The sequence below is a fragment of the Saimiri boliviensis genome, chromosome 15, assembly GCF_048565385.1.
Source record: "Saimiri boliviensis isolate mSaiBol1 chromosome 15, mSaiBol1.pri, whole genome shotgun sequence".
Taxonomy (NCBI): Eukaryota; Metazoa; Chordata; class Mammalia; order Primates; family Cebidae; genus Saimiri; species Saimiri boliviensis.
In genome coordinates this window covers 27,455,056-27,473,213 of record NC_133463.1, presented here as the reverse complement: position 1 = coordinate 27,473,213, position 18,158 = coordinate 27,455,056, and the positions used below count along the sequence as shown (strand labels likewise).

At 32.9% G+C, this 18,158-nt stretch overlaps 1 protein-coding gene across 10 annotated transcripts in view; it reads left to right on the top strand.

Annotated features, from left to right (window-relative positions):
* VPS13B (vacuolar protein sorting 13 homolog B) overlaps positions 1-18,158 on the top strand; it is an 805,060-nt gene that overhangs the window by 372,329 nt on the left and 414,573 nt on the right. For all 10 annotated transcript variants that reach the window (XM_074386816.1, XM_074386811.1, XM_074386814.1 and 7 more), the window contains 2 exons: positions 4,953-5,080; positions 15,953-16,187. In XM_074386816.1, coding sequence (XP_074242917.1) covers positions 4,953-5,080; positions 15,953-16,187 — 363 coding nt within the window. The remainder of the gene's footprint in view (positions 1-4,952; positions 5,081-15,952; positions 16,188-18,158) is intronic.

The following is an 18,158-nucleotide window of genomic DNA, read 5'->3' as shown; positions in this document are numbered from 1 at the left end:
GAATGATATTGTACCAAGTTGAATGGTTCATCCCCAAGACATATTTGTTGATATGTTATTTGAACCTCTGAAATTTGAGTCTCAAATTTATTTACTTATTGGTTGAAAACTGAAAGTGTAATAGATATGTTTGAAATCAGATTACCATGTTAAATTTAGGCTTTATATAGCTCTAGTGGGAATGAATAAATATTATGTTTTCTGAACTATTTATTGTCCAAGATCCATAGTAGAAATATTATACATTTATTATATATTTGATAGAACTAGACGTTATCATATGGAGATGGAATAATAGAAAAGGCAGCATAACATAGTAGTTAAGAGGATGGACCCTGGAACCAGACTGCTTAGATCAACATTCTTGTCTTGCCACTTACCAGCTGGGTGACTTGAGATGCTACTTAACCTCTTTGTCATCAGTTTTCCTCTCTGAAAATGGTGATAATAAGAGTCTGAAAATAGTATATTTCCTGTCAGGTAGTTACAAGGGTTAAACAGGTTATTATTATTATTTTTTTGAGACTTTGTCACCCAGTCTGTAGTGCAGTGGCATGAACTCAGCTTACTGCCACCTCCACCTCCCAGGCTCAAGAGATCCTCCTGCCTCAGCCTCCCAAGTGACTGGATATACAGTCATCCACCACCACACCCAGTTAATTTTTGTAATTTTTTTTGGTAGAGACAGGATGTTGCCATGTTGTCAAGGGTGATCTTGAACCCCTTGGCTCAATCAGTCTGCCTGCTTTAGCCTCCCAAGGTGCTGGGATTACAGCTATAAGCCACCATGCCTAGACAAACAGGTTAATATTTATCAAGCACTTGTAGCAGTACCTGGCATGTATTAGGTACTGTAGAGGTTTTGATTAAATAAGATACATGGGCATCAAGCTTGACAGAGTTTTATAAGTATACCTGTCTTGCCTTTAAAATACACTTAGATACAAAAAATATTGTTTTTTATTTTTTAGAAACTTGTCTTTCTATTATATTTTAGAAATATAATGAATTGAAAACTAGTACATATCAAATAGTGTACTTTTACTCTTTGAATAACTAGATTATGTTACTTCATGAGAATTTTCAACTGATTATGTTTGTCATAGCAATTTGAACAACACTTAAGCCACATGTAGATTTCAAGGTCTCTGAATTTTTTCGTTAGAGAATATAGTATTTACAAAAAACATGTAGCTGTTTTGGTTAGTGATGACTGGAAATATTTCTTGATAGTAGTTTATTAGTGCCCATACTGCTTGGAAATGCTAGCATGTATTACATAGATTTATTTTCAAATGGTAATAATAGTACTCATATAGTACTAATATTTTGCATCAGTAGGTTTTGAAATTTTGACCATGAGATTTTTGTGTAAACCTTTATAGTTTCAAGTAATTTTAAAATTTGGTCTGTATTTTAAGCCAATTATTTAGATCGCTAGAGCTATACAGCAATATTAGGTAGACATTTTCTTCTAATAATTACTAAGGTACAAAAGAAACTTCTAGTTCTAATAAGTACAAAGTAAATTAATATATATGTTTTAAAACATTACAACAGGTAATTCATTTTTATAACATATTTAATTAATTTAATTAATTCTGAAAAATACATAGTAAAAAGTTAAATACTTACCACTTCTTTACCAATCATCATTTCCATTTTTCCCTCCTCAGAGGTACTCTGTCAAAGGCTTGCTTTTTTACTCTTCTATAACTTTTTCTATGTGTGGGAAGACAAATACAAACTCAATACATTGTTTCAGAAACATATTTGGATTATACCAAACATACATTTGAGTTTTTCACTTCTTGAGATACCAAAAAAACTGTACCTCATCTTTAAATGGTTGAATTATAATCTTTATTGCAAATATTCCCAAATTGGCTATTTCTTTTTTGATGGACAGATAAATTGTTTAGCATCATTCCTCTCATCTTCTCTCCTTCCCTTTCTTTCTTTTTTGCTGTTACAGATATTTCCCCTGATGCTGAATATCTTTTATAAATTGTGTGCAGGAACCTTCACATCTTTTAATTTTCCATAGCATATTCTTAGAAATGGGATTTTTTTAATAGAACAAGCATGTTTGAATTTTTTTTTTCTTTTGAAACAGTCTCACTCTGTTGCCCAGGCTGGAATGCTGTGGTACGATCTTGGCCCACTGCAGCCTTGACCTCCTGGTTTTAAGCAATTCTCCTGCCTCACCCATCCGAGTAGCTTGGATTACAGGCAGGTGTCACCTCACCCGGCCTTTTTTTTTTTTTTTTTTTTTTTTTTTTTGGTATTTTTAGTAGGGAGGGGGTTTTACCATGTTAGCCAGTCTGGTCTTGAACACCTGACTCTGAATGATCCACCTGCTTCAGCCTCCCCAAGTGCTGAGATTATAGGTGTGAGCCACCCACCATGGCTGGCATGTTTAAATTTGTAACAGTTATAAATTGCCCTCTGTTGCAATTCCATTCTTTACAGCAGGCATCCCCAGACTTTTTACACAGGGGGCCAGTTCACTGTCCCTCAGACTGTTGGAGGGCCTCCACATACTGTGCTCCTCTCACTGACCACCCATGAAAGAGGTGCCCCTTCCTGAAGTGTGGCGGGGAGCCGGATAAATGGCCATGTGGCCCACAGGCCGTAGTTGGGGGATGCCTGCTTTACAGCATACCTATTTTCCCCATATATAAAATAGTCTCACAAGAGACTCCAACAATGACAGCTTTTGTAGTTGCAAAAATTAACTCTTTAAAATGTTTGCCAGTATAACAGATGAAAAATATGTCTGATTGTTGGATATCTGATAAAAAGGATATCTGATATCTTAATTTTTATTTCTTTGTTAGCAAAGTTGAGCATTTAAAACATAAGTTTACTAGCCAAATATTTTTTCTGTAAATTAACTATTCGTATTCTTTTCTATTTTCATATAGTTGTTTATCTGTTTGCCACCTTATATCTTTATTTGGATGGCTAATGGAAATCTCAGTTTAAGATGTCTAAAACTAAGTTTCCTTTCCTCTCAAATATACTTTTCCTATAACTCTGTTCTTCCAGTCCCTCAGTGCTAATACCTTGGAGTCATTTTTGCTTTCTCTCCTACTATACATCTAATCCGTCAGTAAGTGGTCTTGGCAATATCTGTGAAATGGATACAGCATTTCAGCACTTCTTGCCACCTTTTTGCTTCTACCATCCCCTACAACCTGTCTTTCTTTTTCAACACTTAATCCATGTAGTGTATTTTTTACATAGCATCCAGAGAATTTTTTTCAAAGTGCATATTCAACAGTGCCATGACTATATTCAGAATCTGTTATTCTGTTCCAGTTCCCTCAAGTAAAAACCATCTCCTTACTATAACCTACATGAGTGCTATATGATCTGGTCCCTATATACAGCTCTAACCTCATCTCCTACTTTTCTCACCCTTACTCACTTTGCTCAAGCCATCTTTGCTTCCATACTTTGCTTGAAAATCCCAAGCATTCCTCTAACCAGGCTTTTGTTGTTTTTGTTTCATCTGCCTATTATAATGCTCTGCCCCATGAGATCTACATGGATCTCTTCCGAACTGGTTTGTTTTAATAAACATTATTTAAAATTTCTGATATTCACAATGTCATCATATATGACATTATAACTATGAGAAAGAAAAAGTCCATTCTTTATGCCCTTAAGGTATTTAAAATGTAGTATCAATGCTCATATGGTAACCAAGTTGCAGGGAGAGGAAGTATAGTGGATGTGGCAACTAGTCATTCTCTTAGTGGTGCTATGGTACTAATTTTGGAGAGCAAATAGGATCTTCAAATTTAATTTATTTATATCTGACATTTATTTTATGCTACTTTAGAAGTACCTAACATACTACATATAAACTATGTATTTGCATTAATATAAGATGTATTATATAAATGTATCTGTTCAGTTTTAAATCAATCTGTTTAGTTTTAATACGTTATTATAAATTACTCAGTTGTTTAAAATAATTCCTGAAAACTTTCATCATGAAAACATGGTTGAAGTCCTCTAATTTCTGCACTTTGGATGAACAAAATTTTAAATAATATAGAAAGTGGAAGATCACATTTTATTTTATTAAAAAAATCTTCCTTTTATGTAATCACATACCTCTTTTGGTTATTATCAAAATGACTTCTTTTCCCCCTAAGACAGAGTCTCATTCTGTGGCCCAGGCTGTAGTGGTGCAATCTCAGCTCATTGCAGCCTCTGCCTCCCTGGTTCAAGTGATTCTCTTGCCCAAGTAGCTGCCTGCCACCACTCCTGGCCAATTTTTATATTTTTAGTAGAAGCGGGGTTTTACCATGTTGGCCAGGTTTGTCTCAAGCTTCTGACCATAAATGATCTACCTGACTTGGCCTCCCAAAGTGCTAGGATTACAGGAGTGAGCCAATGTGCCTGGCCAGAATCACTTTTTAAAGTTGAGAGATTATATGGGTAACCTTTTGTTATCAGGAACATTTGCATATGGGAAGACTCACTTTCTATCAATTTTGGGTGAATCAAGTGCTTTGTAGTTGAATTTCTGTTGTTTTTTTCCCAAGAAAAAAAATTATTGATGTATTACCTTTATACTGATAATTGGACAAGTTGTTATTGCTTAATGAATTCTTACAAAGTGAATACATGTATGTAAATAATAAATAGACCTTTATTATAACTTCATAAGTCTACCTCCCAGTCGCTAATCCTGACAAGAGTGAACAAGAGTGAATGCTATCCTGACTTCTAACAAATTAGGCATACTTATTTTTGAATACTTAGAAAAATCAGTAATTATATAAGAGAAAATGATCTAAAATGATAATGTTTAACCTCATATAAAAATTACAATTTTAAGCAAGAAAATAAATAATCTTAAAAATACTTTTGGCATATTTTTGTGAAATTGTAAGGTATGTTCCTATTAAATAATTAGCCATTCTTATACTTAGAATCCCGCCCATTGTCAGTTCCTGTTAAAGCTGTGTTGAATATATCTGAAGGCTGTAGAAGTCCTGAAGAAAGAATGAAGGAATTTATTGGAATAGTTTGGAATGCAGTGAAGCATCTCACACTACAGGTAAAATAAAAGTTAGAAATATTATGGATCTAATTTCTATAATCCTTTTTAATTCTCAGCATTGTTAATATTGGTTGGTAAGACTTTTCTCACATGTAACAATTATGTATACCATCTCATTTTCATAATTTAGTTGAAAATAATTGGTGTATTTCACTTATCATAAAATAATTTTATGAAATTCATATGATCTTCCTTATAGTTATTAGAATATACACATTTTGAGATGTTCCATGAATTAAAATATTTTAGTTAATTCTACTTTTGTTTAAGCATTGTTTTTACAATAAATTTTAAATGCTTAATGTACATATAGATTCATTCATATCTCAGTACTGAGATAAAGTCTGAGTTAGATTTAAATTAACATGAAAGAGTTACCTAATTGTTTTCCCTCCCCAATTATAAGTTAAATATGAAAATTGGCTGGGCGTGGTGGCTCAGGCCTATAATCCCAGCACTTTGGGAGGCTGAGGTGGGCAGATCACGAGATCAGAAGATTAAGACCATCTTGGCCAAATGGCGAAACCCTGTCTCTACTAAAAATACAAAAATTAGCTGTGTGTGGTAGTGCACACCTGTAGTTTCAGCTACTTGGGAGGCTGAGGCAGGAGAATTACATGAACCCAGGAGGCGGAGGTTACAGTAAGCCAAGATTGCGCCACTACACTCCAGCCTGGAAATAGAGCACTACTCTGTCAAAAAAAAAAAAAAAAAAAGATGGGAGAAGAAAATTATAATGATAGCTATGTCCTTACTGTTATTAAATTTTCTTCTCATCTATTTTTACTTTAAAATGCACAATTTTTTCTTGTTGAGTTACTTTTCTTCAAGATTGTGTTTAACCTGATGAAAATATACAATTAGATGCTTATTTGATAAGCTTACAGTTATAAATTTTAGTTTTTGCATAGGATTTTTTCTCTATGATACCATAGGCATCCTTATAGGATTTTATATGTACCAGATAGTAATATCAAAGGCTTAAGTCAATGCCTTTCACTTTGACTTAAGATATAAAAGTCACAATAGAAAGTTGTTTGCATCTTAACTATGAGAACAAGGCTTTATGATCTATAAAATTATAGCTATATTAAGCTCATAGAGATCTGAGGTCTTAAATTGACATTACTATAGAAGCAGTGGGCTAAAATTTAAAGAGTGACAAGCAAGTCACTTTTTGAAATCTGGGCATCTCAGAATACTTTAAGAAGAATATATATAAAGGAGAACATAGGTAAGTACCTAGTAGTCAAACTACTGAAAACTCAAGATAAGGAGAGCATTTTATTTTATTTTATTTAAAGTGGTAACATCTTTATGTATCAATATTCTTGTTTACCAGAAGACTATCCTGGAAGAGGTTGAAAGTAGAAGTAAGGCAGACGTAGGTATGTATTTCTTAGCAATGTAATATTGGGGAGTTTCTTCTTGTTTTTATGTCCACAAGTTGGAGATTATAATGTCTTCTTCATGAAAAGGGTAGAAAATATGGAGTGATAAAGTATATGAAAACAACTGACAAAATTTATTTATTGATTGATTCATTTTGCAAAAGCTAATGTACTGTATTCAAAGTACATACTGAAGAAAGGCAATGCAGTCCTGCCCTCATGGAGATCAGAGTTTGGCAAGGAGAACATTCATTAAGTTATTGTACTTAAAATAATTTGAGTATAATGATGATGATTCTCCTGCATGAACATATGTGTCAATTAAGCTAACCCTGGAAGAATCAGGAAGCATTTGGGTACTCAATAACACTTGTGTTTTCTTCTTCATTCCATCTTTCTCTCCTGTAGCTGTAGCTTTTCTCTAAAGCAGCTAACGGCTGTACTGCCCTTCAGCAGGCGGACAAAAAGTGATGGAGATAACACCCCTAGTGTTACCTTCACCTACCACGGAGATGATTCTATAGCATTCCTTGTCTGTCAGTGTGTCCTCAGTAGAATTAAGCTCCAGATTTCCAGGGCTTGCCTACACACCATTTTAGTTGCTGTCCTTTTGAGAAAATTTTAAAAGCAGGTAGACAGTAAAGGCATGTTATATATAGATTAATAGTATTAAAAATAAATCCTTACATCTTATTAGAAACAATGGAAACCAGAAGACAATTGAATAACATCTTTTATGTGCTATGGAAAATCAGCATATAACAGAGAATTAACATGGAATTCTTTAGTCAGCAAAATATTCATCAAAAATTTTGGCCAATAAATACATAAAGGCAAAACTTTTCTCCAATAGAAATTTACTGAAAGATACTCTGAAACAAGTTATTTAGGTTGAAAGGAAATTATAACAGATAGAATATTGGTTTTTCAGAAATTAGTGAAGTATATAAGAAAGTATAAATGTGTTAGAAAATAACTGAATATTGAAAAAAACAGATTTCAAGGAGAAAGTTTTAGTATTAGCTTTTTTCCTCTTTATTTTCCAATTATTTATTGTATTTTATTTTATTTTTGAGACAGAATCTCACTCTGTCGCCCTGAGCCACTGCACTCAGCCCTAGTCGAATTTAATGTTTAAAATATGAGGCACTTGGCTGGGTATGGTGGCTGACACCTGCAATCCCAGCACTTTGGGAGGCCAAAGCAGGTGGATCACCTGAGGTCGGGAGTTCGAGGCCACCCTGGCCAACATGGTGAAACCCCCTTTCTACTAAAATACAAAAAAAAATTAGCTGTGTGTGGCAATATGCACCTGTAATCCCTTCTACTTCGGAGGCTGAGGCAGGGGAATTGCTTGAACCAGGGAGGCAGAGGTTGCAGTGAGCTGAGATCATGCCATTGCACTCTAGCCTGCACAGCAGAGTGAGACTCTGTCTCAAAAAAAAAAAAAAAAGAAAAAAGAAAAAAGAAAAAAAAAAGTGGCACTTTAAATAAAGGAGTTTTGATTAAGATCAAAATTCAGCAGTTGAATGAAATTTCAGTTATTTATTCAGAAAATATTTATGAAATCCCTAGTCTGTCCTGCACTCCAGCTAGCCCTTCGTCCTACAGATGTGAGAAAATTTTCTCTGTGAGCAACTAAAGCAATTACTAGAGTGAGTCTGGAAGGGTATTCTTCCCCAGGTGAGCCTCTGGATGAAAACACAGATGGTCAGTGTTTTCTGCAGTTTTACTGCAACTTTTTGAGACCATAATTCAAGTATTTAAGCCATACCCCAACTATTGACCCACAGAAACTACAAGATTGCTAAACCATACCCAGATTATTGACCCACAGAAACTGCAACAAATGTCTGTTGTATTAGGCTATTGTATTTGTCGTGATTTCTTATATAGCATAGAAAATGAATACTGATGGATATAGACACATTATGCATAGCTATAGTGTAGTCTAATCCCTATGATAAATACATACCTGCCATTAAGACACTTTGGAAATCATCCAAAACATCTCCAGTTCATAAAAATACTATTTAATATAAGAGCCAAAAACCTTGATTTTAGCAGTCCTTTACAGTGTTTATTTTCTGAGCACGCTGCTTATAAGAAAGTTAAGAGAAGAGTGGGAGGAAGAAAGTGTGGCTTGTCATTCTTTTGTTATGGTTTTAACTCTCAGCTTGCAGAAATATGACTGTTTTAGTGACATCAGCTATATTTCACCAATCTCAGCCATCATGAATCCTTTTAATAAATATCCTAATAACTCCTTATGTTGACTTACCTATCCTTCTCCCCTAGAGATAGCCATTGTACAGTGGTGACATCCAGCACTTAATTTTTGTTAGGTGTTAGGTTACATTCTGAGAAAACAGAAGAGACGTAATAGTTGTCATGGTCTAGCTGGGAAACGGCTAAGTGCCATGGTATGAAATATCTTATAGGGAGCCCTTAGAAAACTTAATAACAAAGAAAGAGAAATGAGAATGTCAAGAAGAATGCTACTTACTGAAAGGATGCCTAGGGCTTGTATTTAGATATTATCTTAGGTGAATATTTATTGCTTTGTGGAAGATTAAGTTGACACCATTGTATGGTTTAGAATATGATAGCTACCAATAATATTTAGTTGTTTAAAGTTTACTGTACTCCTAAATGTTATTTCATGATAATAGAAGTAGTTATATTAAAAATAGCCTCATTCCCTCTTATCTATCATATAAATAATTGAATAAGGTGGTATAATTATCTTTTTATTGATATTATTTTGAATAGTTCTGCAATAGAGAACATGAAAGATAGTATTGGGTTACATGATTGTTTGACAGCTCTAGGAAAATGTTTCCATTTGAGATTCCAAGTAATATCAGAAATCTTTACACTATAAACTAGTAGGTACATCAGTATTCTACAATATAAGATATAGTGGAGAATGTCTTTCTCTGGCTGGGTTTAAGTAACAGGAACCAGATTTATTTCACTGCCTGAAATAACCAAAAAACTACTGAAATGTAACACAAAGGTTTCAAACCACTAGGCAATAAGCCAAGTGGACAGTGATTCCTGAGAGACTTAAGATAAAATCAGCAGGACTTAGTAATTAATTGATTTGGGGAATAAGGGATCAGAGTCTAAGAGGTCTTCTAGGTTCTAGATTTGGTGTGTGGGTGGCAGTGATGCTATTAAATGAAGCAGCTTTTCTGGTTTAGGGGCAAATAGGGATTTTGAATTTACATATGTATTTTAAATGTATGTGAGACATCCAGGTATCTAGTAGATATTTATATCTAGAGTTTAAGACACAGATTAAGAGAAGAGATAATAATTTTGGGAGTTATCTACAGATGGTTTTCAAACCAGGAGAATGGGTCATTCAAGCAAGCATGTAAAGTTAAAAGAGCATTGGGCCAAGGGATTACCATTTTAAAAGTAGTAGAAGAGAGAATGTCCTTGAAGAAATTATGTTAGTGATCAGAAATGGAGGAGGAGAAACCAGAGAGTTCATGAAAGCACAAAATGCATAGAATTTTAAGGAACCAGTGGTCAGCAATGTCAAATTCTAGGTGTTAACTATGTGCTTTACTTGCTTCTTTGCAGTATAAAATGGATAAATTAAATAATGTTTAAGGTTACTTCCAACTCTAACAGTATTGTGTGATTCTTTTGCTTATTTTACAATGATGCAGTACCTTTATTAGCTTTATCACCATGAACAAATTTAATCTTATATATCACTTTGAGTTAATTGTAAGTGATGGTGGTGATTTTCCTTTTTTTTTTAATCTCTAACTGTGGTAAAATACATATAACATAAAATTTATCTTCTTTACTATTTGGAAGTTGGTTTATTTTGTGGTTCCTCAATTTGAGTAAGTGTATTCAGAATCAGTTAACATAATCATGGCAATACTAAATAACACATCTTTATATAGGTTATCTTGAATATGACCTAGGTACTTGGCTTGCCTCACCCTAGTCTCAGCCCTGTGTTAAACATACTCTGTGTTTAAACATTTCCAGATGTTAATGTATTATAAACATTTTAAAAGATAAAACTAGATTCTGATTAAATGATTACAATTTAGACTCCGAAAATCTGAGTTTTATTTTTAAAAGCATTCTAAGATGTTTTATGAGCCAAAGTATAAAACAGAAAACCCTGCAAGTTGTCATCAGATAAAACAGGACATCATAACTTAAAGGTTTCAAATGATTATTCTTTTAGTGGAAGTTTGAGCAAGTAATTATGTTTCGAACCAGAGTTCTGGAAAGTTGATTTTGGAGCCAAAGTTGGTCTTTACTAAGCCCATATTCTTTTTTACCTAGAATAGAGAGATGTGTATTACGTAAAATCATTAACAGTATTTGCTGTACCCTATTTGTTTTTCAGTTTGGAAGGAGTTTCCATACTTAATTATAATGGATTATTTTATAATACTCCCTGTAGTCTTGGACAGTCTTTAAAAAACAACAACAACAAACTATGAACTTTGGGCTGGGCATGGTAGCTCACATCTGTAATCCCAGCACTTTGGGAGGCCTAGGTAGGCAGACAACTTGAGGTTAGGAGTTTAAGACTGGCATGGCTAACATAGTGAATGCGCATCTCTACTAAAAATACAAAAATTAGCTGGGCATGGCGGTGCCTACCTGTAGTCCCAGCTACCCAGGAGGCTGAGGCAGGAGAATCACTTGAACCCAGGAGGTGGAGGTTGCAGTGAGCTGAAATTGCGCCACTGCACTCCAGCCTGGGCAGCAGAGTGAGACTCTGTCTCAAACAAAAAAAATAACAAAATAACAAATAAAAATAAATGAACTTTGGGGGACTTTCAACAATAGATTAGCATAAGTCACCTGTTCTTTCCAAGTTTCCGAACCTGCTCATTAACAAAGATTCTATTAAACCTATGTTTTTATTCCAGAAGCACATAATTGGCAATAGCATGCAGTTGATGAAATAGAAATGTGCTGACTGGAATTTACTCCTTTCGAGGAAGATAATTCTCTGCTTATTGCCAGACTTAGCTTTTTTGTTTTATCATTTACGTTGAAGTTTATCATGTTGTACTATGGCGTTTACTAGCAATTTTCTCTTCTTCCTTCCCTTTCCCTCTTTTTTTTTTTTTTTTTTTTTTTTTTTTTGTGCTCTCTGGAGTCTTCTGAGTGAACACTGTAGTTTAATGGCATTTTTAATTTCAGTACCAAGCATTCTGGTCTCTTTCCGTTAGTAATAATGCTCTGTTATTCCCTTTGGAACTACTTCCCACATTCTGTGTTATTTTGATGAGAGTGTCAGTCAAGGTGTCTCAAGCAGCATAAGCGAGTTAAGCTGAGCCAGGTGAATTCTCTCTTCTAGGAAGTTACATCTAGAGCATGACTAGTGATGAAAAAAAAAATCATACTGCTTGATGTCCTCGTGTCCAGTAAACTCCTTGGCCTTTGTCTTCAGGATTAAATAGGAATAGACATTTTAGGCCCGAGATATCAACTATTAATCATGCCAGTTATAAAAGTAAGATTTTATACTTAATCCTTACAAATTTTTCACAAAGGCTCACATTCTTACTTATAGGCACTGAACAAGTGACAGCCATTACATGGTAGTTTGTTAGGAGGAAGTCTGGAATTCAAATCTAGGAATTTTTGATGTCTTCCCTTGACAAGATTTTTACAGAAAAAGTATGAAGATTTATAACTAACTTAGTCTGGAAAGGTTGATAACCAAGACAAATGGCTATAGGCTTTAAATCTATGACCCCAAATCAGGTATATTTAAAGTTCTGTATATGATGATATACAAAATATTTTCATGATGCACTGAAAATTTATCAAATAGGAAAACTGTGATTTGGGTGATAGTTTATATATTTGTTGTAGTGCCAATGCAATGCTACCTATTTTGGTGGACCCTGTAAACATAGATAGTGAAACTGTAAGCAACAGCATTTGAAAATAAATGCACTGTGAGCATATTTTGTAAATCTGTGGTGACTAATAATATATGGGATCGCGCATATAGGAGAGACTTGCTGTTACTTATTGACTTGATTTCTTTAGCAAACATTTAGGTAACACTTACTTTATTAAACATATATACAATGATATAATTTTCCTCATTTACAGATGAGGAAACTGAAGTCATGGAGAGATGAAATAACTTGTCAAAGATCCCACAGCTGAATTGAATTCATCTCGTTAACAAATCCATTTTATTTATCACTTTAGAGGTTGCTGCTGGAATGAAATGATGAACAATATGCATGAAGCAATTATTTTCACTACTGTCTCTGATCAAAATAATTGTTTCTACTTATGTAACAATTATTTATTGAGTACATACTACATGTACCACTGTACAATGTACAGAAACTATATAGTGAACAAAACAGACAAATGTTTGACTTCGTAAAGCTTATGTTCTAGTGAGAATTCTGTTAGGATATTAGTACTTTAAAGGGATCTTGTTTTAAGCTTTTTTAGGGCTGGGACTATGTCTTTTGCCTCTGTATTCCTAACTTCCAGGTCAGTTTGTGATAGATATTAGAGAGTACATGAATAAAAGAGAGAAAAAGTAAATGAAATACAACCTACAATGGTTCTTTATTTTTGTTTTTTATTCGAAACTGTTTCCTGAAGAGTAACATATATTTATATAGAGAACATTTGATTCTGTAGAAATTACACAAAATATAATTATCATTGCATTTTCAAGTTTTAAATATATTATTTGGGAATAGGAAATAGTAATGTTATTGAAAAGGCAAGAAAATGTGGTACAACATTTCAAAACATTTGTCTATAAAGTGCTTTATATGATGGGCAGTAGTTAATTAGGATTTTCAGATGAATGGGTAAATAAAATCTATCTTAGTCTCTTTTTAACTGACTTGGGATCATGATTATAGAGCACTGAAAGACAAAAGTCTAAGTTTCCCAAACCTCACATATAGGGGTAGGGACATACAAAGGCATATATCTTACAAATAACACATAAACTAGAATCTTCAGGGAAAAAAATGCATTGTAATCATTTTGTTTATTAAAATAAGAATAACAAATAATTTTTACTTTATTGGTTTATATTCAGTAAATGTTACTTAGATATGTAGCCCTTGACCTAGTAGGAATCAAAATAGAGGTAGTTCTACCTAAAGAATTTGTAATAATCCCTTCACTTTAACACATGAATGTGTTCAATATTGGCAAAAGAACACGTTGCTACCAAAACTGAAACAAGATCCTTGAAACAGAAAGGATGTTGCCATGGAAAAATGAAGTAACACTCAGTGCAGCTGTGATGCATTCATGAATAGGATATTTTTTTAAAAGATCATTTGTGTTTGGTGTGGCTCAGAGGGTCCCAACCAGATGGTTTCCATGAACATGATCTGACCCCCAGCTTGAGGACTTCTTACTGGCAGATTACTTCATTTTCTTTCCCTCAGATTGTCAGATCCTTACATTAATTCAAAATTTACTGCTGCAGATTTATATTCAGTAATATAAATCACTCAACATTTTACATTAAAACCACAATTTTATACATAAAGTTTAACAGTTATTTTAAAAGTGTAAAAAGATTTATGTGATAGCTTTAGTATATATAATAGCTATAACATCATAATTTTGAGTAATTTTAATTATGATTCTTATCATTAAAGGAAATCTCACAACATATATCATATTTTAGAAAGTTGATTTTAGAGTTGTTATGTATCTGATGCTACTATACTGTTGATTCTGTTTGCATTGCTCACATTGTTTATACTTGATGGAATAATTGAGTTTTAAATTAGTGAAATTTTATGTTTTATGATTTTTGGAAATGTTGGCATGATTTAAATTTACTCATAAGGACATGTATGCATATATTTGTGTATGATAACAAATTAAACTAACCACCTCACACTTTTGAAAGCATTTTTCAACATAGTATCAATACCTACATAAAGTATTAAATACTGACACTTCATATTTTGACATTTTAACATGAATTAATAAAGGATATGCTCTTAATATGCCATTTTAAATTGTGCAACTGAAAATTACTGATGAATTATGTTAAATGTTTTAAAGCATAATTGTAACTTACCTAAGACAATATAGATTTCTATTTCAAAATAAATATGTCATTATTTTAAATCAATAAACTACTTAACACACATGTATTTTAATCTGCAGGATAAGATTTTAGAACTAAAATGAGCTTATGCTTCATGAACCAATACACTAATTTTTGCAAAATTTTATCTGTGTTTTTCTTCACTGAATTCATCAGTTTGTCCATGCCCCAAAATGTGAAGCAAAGACAAACAGGTTCATTTATTTATAGGTTGGCAAATTTTTTATCGTATCTAGGAATTCTAAACCTGTTATATATCATCATGCTGTCACCAGAGTAGTATATTAGCCCCAAGAGAAGAGATACTGCTATTATCTTTTAAAAATGTAGTCTTTTTCTAATATAGTTTCTTTGAATATCCAAGAATTTATGAATTAAAAATTATTTTTATCACACCTTCAGATAACATCTTTGAATGACAAATATTTTGTAGGAAATCATCCAATATAGTTTGTATTTTGTCAATAACTTAAGTATCGTAGGCCGTTGGAGCAATTTAATAATGAAGTACACAGTTTTAATATGTAGGCACCACTAAGACAAATAGACTTTAATCTACATTGCTTCTGACTTAAGAAGTCATGATGAATTCATTTTTGGGGTTGGGCTTACTTTATCTCTTTATCTTAATCTCTAAGGGGCTGGCAACTTAATGTAACTCCAGTGGGGATAGAGCGCATTAAGATAATACGTGAAATTACAATTTAGGTAATTTGAAGAATGAAGAAAGGAAGAAACAATGCTCTGATTTTTAAGTCTTCTGATTTTGCCTATTCCCTTGTATTTGTTTATATATAATACATCTGATATATGTATGTATACTTGAATCTTATATATAAAAAGTGAAAGTATGTGATATAAATATGTTCTTTAATGGTTGTCTCATGTTATAAATTGAATGTTTTAAACTCTTTTTTCTTATACTCTACTCTGTAAAGTAAAAATGGAGAACTAACACATAAATATAGCCCTTTTTAAAAAAGTAACAGCAATAAAATGCTAGGTAGTTCTAGGCTTTATCTGGTGTTAACAACATTTTCTAATCAACTGCAAAAAAAAGGAGGGTTTCCTGATCTTCTTTTGCCAGCACACTTTCTAACTCAATCTTTTTTCTTGGAAAAGACTATTGGAAGGGCAGATGTATTTTTATCTCTTGTCACTAGGCATTTTGTGTCAAGTTTATAACAAGAGTAAACAATACCTTTTCAATTGTTTTTTATATTCATTAGTGAAAATAAGTCATAAAGACATAAATATGGAACAGTTACTTTTTTGATTGTTTATTCTGGTGAAGATATTAGGTGTTTGACAGTGTATTTAGTCTGATCCAAATATTTTAATTCTGCTTTTCTTTTCTAGCTTGAAGTACAATCTTGTTGTGTGTTTATTCCAAATGAAAGTCTGCCTTCCCCAAGTACAATCGTATGTGGTGACATTCCTGGAACAGTAAGAAGTTGGTACCATGGACAGACCAGCATGCCAGGAACACTTGTCCTCTGTTTGCCTCAAATAAAGATTATTAGTGCTGGGCACAAGTATATGGAACCTCTGCAGGAGATCCCATTTGTTATTCCACGACCCATCCTTGAAGAAGGTATATTAAAAAAATTTTTTTCCTACGGTTAATGTTTTATATGGATTTTTTTTATTTTTTGGTATCTTTAAATGTGTCAGTGTATACAGAAATCAGTCTTCTCATTGAAAGATTTTCATGACCAAAGTAAATGAACTAAGTGATGCCATTTATTGCCACCCATATCTTTTAATCTCAGTCATATATTTACATATATGTTATCTATAAAAGATCATAATGCAAAATAATGTAACTAAAATGTAAATATAGGAAAAATAATGGGAATAAAGTTGGTTTTGGATATTAGGCTGAACTAAAAATGATAAGTAGATTGATATTAATTTAAGCTACTTGATTTATGAATGAATATATTATATATAGATAACTGCATGAATATATTATTTATAGCAAACAATATATATTTAGATTTCTCATTTGTTTACACAAAGTAAATAATTATATGATGATTAGAGTCATGTTTCTTCTATATATACTTGATTTCTCATATTGCTGTGTTTTCAGTTATGAATTCATAACCTTTTGAACTTTGACATATTCATTTCAAACAAAATGTGAACCTGGAAAAGTTTTGAGTCACAAAGTAAATAATGTGAATATATATTTTAATAACAAGGCTCACATTTTTGACAGTGCTAAACAGGTCAACACCTTGTTCATATTATTGGGATGTAAGTGTATGAGTCATGATGTCGTTGAAATTTCTACATACTGTCACTGAAAAGCAGACATAGCCTGTGTAATTTCTGACTTCTACTTTGATGTCGATTTCTCTCCCCTTTTCTCTGTACTGAAATATCTACTGAAATCTACTTATATTTGTCAAAAGAAAGCATGATTTTACTCATACATTTTAATCCTTAATAATACGAATACTCTTATATAATCATAGAATTTTAAAGTTAAAGGTAATGTTTTTAGAGTATATGGTCTTTTGTGACTGGTTTCTTTCATTCACCATAATATTTTAAAGATTGAATAATGTTGTAGCAGTCTGTGTTGTTTTTGTGGCTGAATAGTATTCCATCTTAAGGATATACCAAATTTTCTTAATCCATTCATCAGATGATGGACAGTTGAGATTGTTTTCACTTTTTGACTTTTATGAGCAATCCTGGTATAAACATTCTTTTATAGGATTTATTTTGTGGATTTGCTTTAATTTCTTTTAGCTATATGCCCAGGAGTAGAATTGTTGAATTGTGTGGTAACTAGGTTTGAGTCCTTCAGGAATTGCCATACTGTCATCCAAACTGTCTGCACCATTTTACAATTCCACATCAATGTACAGAGGTTCTGATTTTTCCACATCTTTGTCACTATCTGTTATTATCTGCTTTGTTTCTTTTTCATTTTTTGTTCTAGCTATCCTAGACAATAACCTCTTAAACTAGAGAGAACAATTAAAGTGTTTTTAAGAACTGTGTTGGTCAGGCAGAGAGTAAGTAGATTGATTTGTACATCATTTAATATACTAAATACACATCTTAATATTTATAAGACTGAAGCTTACTTTATGGAAATGGTGCTTATTTTTACTATGAAAATAATAAAAGTGATGTGAGATGGTATTTCATTGTAGTTTTGGTTTGCATTTCCCTAATAACTAATAACGTTGAGCTTATTTTCATGTACTTGTTGGCCATTTGTATGTTTTCTTTCTTTTACTTTTTTTTTTTTTTTTTTTTTGATGGGGTCTTTTTCTGTTGCCCGGGCTGAAATCCAGTAGTGTAATCATGGCTCACTGCAACCTTGAGCTTCTGAGCTCAATCGATACTCCCACCTCCTGAGTACCTGGGACTACAGGGACACACCACCATGCCTGTCTAAATTTAAAATTATTTTTGTAGAGATAGGGTTTTACCATGTTTTGCAGGTTGGTCTCAAACTCCTGGGCTCAAGTGATTGGCCTGCCTCAGCCTCCAAAAGCACTGGGATTATAGGTGTGAGTCACCATGCCCAGCCTAATATTTT